The sequence below is a fragment of the Bubalus bubalis genome, chromosome 10, assembly GCF_019923935.1.
Source record: "Bubalus bubalis isolate 160015118507 breed Murrah chromosome 10, NDDB_SH_1, whole genome shotgun sequence".
NCBI classification, from domain to species: domain Eukaryota; kingdom Metazoa; phylum Chordata; class Mammalia; order Artiodactyla; family Bovidae; genus Bubalus; species Bubalus bubalis.
Window position 1 is genome coordinate 61,624,869 of NC_059166.1, and position 6,000 is coordinate 61,630,868.

The window sequence follows — 6,000 nt, forward strand, 5'->3', positions numbered from 1 at the left end:
ACAAAGGACTACATGCAATAAACTACAATATTTGTAAATTTTAAAAATGAGCATTATTAGACACATTACTATTTAAGAAAACACTCATGCAACTTTAAAAAGGAAAAATAAACACAAAATTAAGTTCAGTGGGGATCAGGGAGATAAATCAGTGAATAGAGATAGCTTCAACAGGATTGATAAAAGTTATATTTCTTCAACTGGGTGGTAAGCTCATTCCTCTCACTATTAAGCTTTAAAAGATACATGTCGTGTGTTCTGAGTGTGTACCATCTAGAATCTCTGGAGGACTAACATTTCCGCTTCAAAACAAGTTTAACCTACTCATAAAATGACATTCCTGATAACTGGGAATGATGCCCAAGAAATAAAATCTCTCTACTACTGCTATTTGGTATTGCTATTTGGTAACTTTTATAGTAACAAAGAAATAGCAGATGTCTCATAAAAAATTAAAGCAAGAGAAAGGGAAGTAAGGGTAGCTATAAAAGAGCAATATGAGAGATCCTTGTAGTGATGGAAATGTATCAGTGTCAACATCCTGCTTGTGGGACAAAACTGCAAAGGATACATTGGACCTCTCTATAGTATTTCTTCCAACTGCATGTGAACCTCCAATTATTTCAAAAGTTTGTGCTTTTTCTTTAAGAAAAATGATAATTTTGTCCAAGATTTCTCCACAATGGTACTACTGACATTATAGTGTACCTAATTCTTCACGGTAGGGAGTTGCCCTGGGCACTGCAGGGTGTTTAACAACATCTCTGGCCTCTTAACTATTAAACACCAGCAGCACGCCCCAGTTGTAACATTTCCATACACTGCCAAATGTTGCCTAGGGGACAAGTAAGTTGCTTATTGTACTAGAGTTATGTAAAGAATATTCCTATGCTTAAGAAATACACAATGACGTACTTAGGGGTAAAGGAATGACATATGAAATGTACCACAAACGATTCAGGAAAAACATCTGTGTGTGTATATATTTTATTTACATATACATGAATAGTTTGTGTGTGTGTGTGTGTGTGTATATATATATATATAAGAGGTGAATATAATTAAAGTATGTTATTTATTAATTTTATTCCTGCAACTTTTCTATGTGTTTGCAATTGTTAATATAAAGGTGGGGTTTTTTTTAATGGAACCCAAAGTTGTGGTCCTTAAAGTCCTAAAAGCAGGTTTCACAGTAGCAGTCCAGCATAAAGTGATAAAAATCCCAAGGGAAAATGAATACTGACCGGATAAATTCCTACTTCAAGCCTGAGACAAAAGTTGCAAATGACTGCAGAACTTTTGGCCTATCTCCCTCCAACCCATTCTTTCTAGAGGTGACTTCCTGAATAATGCAGAACCGAAAATAAAACTATCCCACTTTTAAAAGACCATTTCTAGGAAGTGACTCAAACCCACATCCCTACTCGATGTTTCCACAAATCACCGAGGCAACTTCACCTTCAATAGCTAAGAAGCAAAAACGCGAAAATCGCACGTGTTCTCATTCTTGCATCGCAAATATTAATAAAAGTATGTTAAGGTGAGTGGACTAAGACACAACACCGAATGTCTAGGATGGCTGAGGAAATTAAGGAGTAAAAAGAAATAAACAGGCAGTCTGAGAAAGGCAGGAAAAGTGTATCGGCCAGGAAAAAGGACTAGAGTGGGTGAGAGTGTGTCAGGGCGAAGGTGTAGCTCACCTGACTGTGGTAAGCAGAGGGTGCTGAGTCCCCACCAGCTTCCGCACCTGCATAGCGATGTTGCAGAGCTCGTCGCTCAGCAGGCAACGGAGGCTCATGAAGGACGTGGGGTAGCCCACGATCTTCTCCGCCTCTGACACCACTTGGTTCCACTGGGCCGGGGACCTGGAGGACTGACCACGACAGGAGATCACCGAAGAGATGGTGTCGAGGGGGCCACGCAGGGGACCCGAGGCCCCAAGATAACGGGGCAAGCGCAAAAGCAGCTGCCGAAGGCTCATAGTTTGAGTCTGAGGGTTTCAGGGACTTGAAGGTGTCCGGAGGTGGCGCGGGGAACAAGCCAGGGACAGATGAGGAACTTGCGGGAACTAGAAAAAAAGCGGCGATTCTTGACCCTCAAGAGGAGGGTGGGTTTTTGGAGTCGTGACCAGAAACGAACTTTAACTGCAGATCCCGCAGTCTGGGTTACACACACAACACCCTCAACCCAGCACTGCCCACGTCCATCTATGGTAGAAACCACGGCCGCTGCCTAAATGGGGAACGCCATATTAGAGGAGTGAAATACGACCTGCCGTAAAGACGGAGGCGGGCTGTTCTGCGGCAAAGAATTTTCCCTACTTTGCGGCGCAGCCCGGACGCCCCGAGGGGCGGGGCTCTGGAGGTGATCCCGGGAAGGCGGGGTAGGGTGCAAACCTCAGCTCCTCCCACCTCTTCCTGGCCTGTCAGGGCAGAGGGTGACAGAGATGGGCGAGCGGTGTCCCAGCTCTCGGAGTTTGGGCAGAGTCCGATTCATCGTGGGATACCCAGTGCCCACCACGGAGTAGGCACGCATAAATATGTGTTCTGAACCAGGGTCGGTGTCTGCTAAGTGTCTTTTGCTGGCTCCCAGCCCTCCCGGGAGAAAGGGATGGAGCCGAAGCGCCAGTTCCTCTGGGAAGCTATCCTGAGACTCTGGCAGTGGTAGTGAACGGGCGTGAGGGCACTCTCTCGTGTCATCTGTGCCCAACGTATGAAATGTGGCACGGCCTCACAGAAAGGGTGTTTTTTGTTTTTTATTTCCCCAGGGTCTGTCCTGGGTCCTTGCTTCTGGCTCCCCGCTGAACCTTGGGTTCCCCAGTGTGCAGCTCAGGCAGAACCAGCTGTGCCTCCTGAAAGGGTGCAGACAGGCACTTCTAGAAGGATGTACTCCCTCACCATGGAGGATCTGATACAGAGCAGAGCCCTATGGGATTCCAGGGCACAAAGCCTTTGTATCCCCCATTTTTTTTAAATTATAGGAAACAGCTTTCATTCATAGGAAACATTATTACAAAGCTAGTGGAGGTGATGGAATTCCAGCTGAGCTATTTCAAATCCTAAAAGATGATTCTATTGAAGTGCTGCACTCAATATGTCAACAAATTTGGAAAACTCAGCGGTGGCCACAGGACTGGAAAAAGTCAGATTTCATTTAAACCCCAAAGAAAGGCAATGCCAAAGAATATTCAAACTACTGTACAATTGCTCTCATTCCACATGCTAGCAAGGTCTTGCTCAAAATCCTTCAAGCTAGTCTTCAGCAGTACATGAACTGAGAAATTCCAGATGTACAATCTGAATTTAGAAAAGGCAGAGGAACCAGAGATCAAATTGCCAACATCCACTGGATCATAGAAAAAGCAAGGGAATTCCAGAAAAACATCTGCTTCATTGACTACACTAAAGCCTTTGACTGTGTGGATCTCAACAAACTGTGGAAAATTCTTAAGAGATAGGAATATCAGACCACCTTACTTGCCTCCTAAGAAGCCTGTATGCAGATCAAGAAGTTCCAGTTAGACCTAGACATGGCACAACACACTAGTTCAAAATTGGGAAAGGATTATGTCGAGGCTATATATTGTCACTCTGCATAATTAACTTATATGCAGAGTACATCATGTGAAATGCCAGGCTGGATAAAGCACAAACTGGAATGAAGATTGCCAGGAGACATATCAACCTCAGATATGCAGATTATACCATTCTAATGGCAGAAAGTGAAGAGGAACTAAAGAACCTCTTGATGAGGGTTAAAGAGGAGAGTGAAAAATATGGCTTAAAACTCAACATTCAAAAAATTAAGGTCATGGCATCCAATCCCATCACTTCATGGCAAATAAATGGGGAAACAATGGAAATAGTGACAGATTTTATTTTCTTGGGCTCCAAAATCACTGCAGATGGTGATTGCAGTCATGAAATTAAAAGACGCTTGCTCCTTGGAAGAAAAGCTATGAAAACTAGGGAGCATATTAAAAAGCAGACATCACTTCACTGACAAAGGTCCATATAGTCAAAGCTATGGTTTTTTCCAGTAGTCATGTACAGATGGGAGAGTTGGATTACTAAGAAGGCTGAACGCTGAAGAATTGATGCTTTTGAATTGTGATGTGGGAGAAGACTCTTAAGAGTCCCTTGGACAGGAGGGAGATCCAACCAGTCAGTCAATCCTAAAGGAAATCAACCCTGAATATTCATCGGAAGGACTGATACTGAAGCTGAAGCTCCAATCCTTTGGCCACCTGATGCAAAGAGCCTACTCATTCGAAAAGAACCTGATGCTGAGAAAGGTTGAGGGCAGGAGGAAAAGGGGCAACAGAGGATGAAATGGATGGATGGCATTCCTTGGTAGCTTAGTTGGTAAAGAATCTGCCTGCTGTGCAGGAGACCTAGATTCAATCCCTGGGATGGGAAGATCCCCTGGAGAAGGAAATGGCAAACCACTCCAGTATTCTTGCCTGGAAAATCCCATGGATAGAGAAGCCTGGCCAGCTACAGTAGATGGGATTGCAAGAGTCGAACATGACTTAGTGACTCAACCACCACCACGACCAGGAGATAGTGAAGGGCAGGAAAGTCTGACGTGCTGCAGTCCATGGGGTCAAAAGGAGTCAGACACAACTCAACAACAACCAAGACCTTCCCTGAGCTCCAATGTGCAGATTTAAGTAGCTGTTAATTAGAGAAGGGAAGGGATACAAAACTAGGGAGAAACAGTCAAGAGCAAAGGCCCTGTTTACGCATCAATGGATACACATCACAGTATCTTAGAGCTATTTTGCAGACACTGAAACCCCCTCCAGGTGGAAGAAGTTAAAGATTAACAATGGTATGCTGCCCCCAAGCATGTAGATGACCAGTTGTACCTGAAGATTGTTGATGCTGACTCCTACTCACCTCACCACCAACCCATCAGAAGAATGTCCACGAGCTGATCACACCCTCTTTGAACAATTACAATAAAACGTCCCACTATCTTCTCCAAGTTGGGACACATGGTTTTGAGGGCATTAGCCCACTGTCGCCCCCCTTTTGCCTGGCAAAGTAATGAAGCTATCCTTTTCTACTTCCCTCAGAACTCTGTCTCTGAGATTCAATTCAGCACCGATGTACAGAGAAGCTGAACTTTCCCCATCAAATCCATAATTATCATCTACTCTAGTGCTTTCATTTACAACTCATGTTTTAGCTCATTTAATCCTCAGATCAACCCCATTAAGTAAATAATATTGGCATTCTCTGTGTTTCATATGAGGAAACTTAGGCACAACCACGTAGTGTAAATTGCCTAAGGCCACACTAGGCAGGATACTATACCCAGGCAATCTGGTTTCTGAATCCATGCTCTTAGTCATAACATTACTGTATAAGTAACAGGTCACCAACCACTCTTCTCACTCTGTCAGTGTGGCTCTATAATGCTACCTATTCTTATATCAGGTATGCCTAGCATCCTACTCCCTTTCTCATCACCCGAAACAAGTATTAACAAACCCTTGTTAGTAATAAAGATGTATCACTGAATTTTACACCCTAAAAAATAGCTTGTAAAATGCTCTTTAACTTTCAAAATCTTTTAAAATCCATGATTGATATTTTTTAAATTAGCATCATGCATAATACTGGGTAAGACTTGGGCTACATTAAAAAAAAATTCAGACTTAAAATCGGGCAAATTAAAGAGTTATTATTTGCTTTGCACAAAAGATGCTTTTCTCTTAAAAGATTTAGCCTCAGACTCCCTTTGAATGGCCAATTTCCCTTGTGATTTAAAAATTTTATTTCCAAAAATTCAGTTTAGGCCTAACTTTTTAGGGGTACATTTTAGGTAAATGAATTATGCTCAGAAGTATTAAAAACAGTCTATGTCCAATAAATAAATAAGGCAAGCCAAAGTTCAAAAACAATTCATGTGAAAGAGATAATAGCCTCTTGGCAATAAAATTTAGGTCTGTTCTAGATGAAAATAAATGTGGAGAGTGAGCTACCTTACCAT

General features: G+C 42.7%; 1 protein-coding gene across 6 annotated transcripts in view; it reads right to left on the reverse strand.

Annotated features, from left to right (window-relative positions):
- PDSS2 (decaprenyl diphosphate synthase subunit 2) overlaps positions 1–2,283 on the reverse strand; it is a 284,208-nt gene extending 281,925 nt beyond the window's left edge. For 2 of the 6 annotated variants that reach the window (XM_025294670.3, XM_045161965.1), the window contains exon 1: positions 1,701–2,283. In XM_025294670.3, coding sequence (XP_025150455.1) covers positions 1,701–1,981 — 281 coding nt within the window. In that variant the 5' untranslated portion in view covers positions 1,982–2,283. The remainder of the gene's footprint in view (positions 1–1,700) is intronic. The other 4 variants (XM_025294671.2, XM_025294669.3, XM_044924363.2 and 1 more) reach the window with 4 other exon arrangements.
- Positions 2,284–6,000: the final 3,717 nt, after the last annotated feature.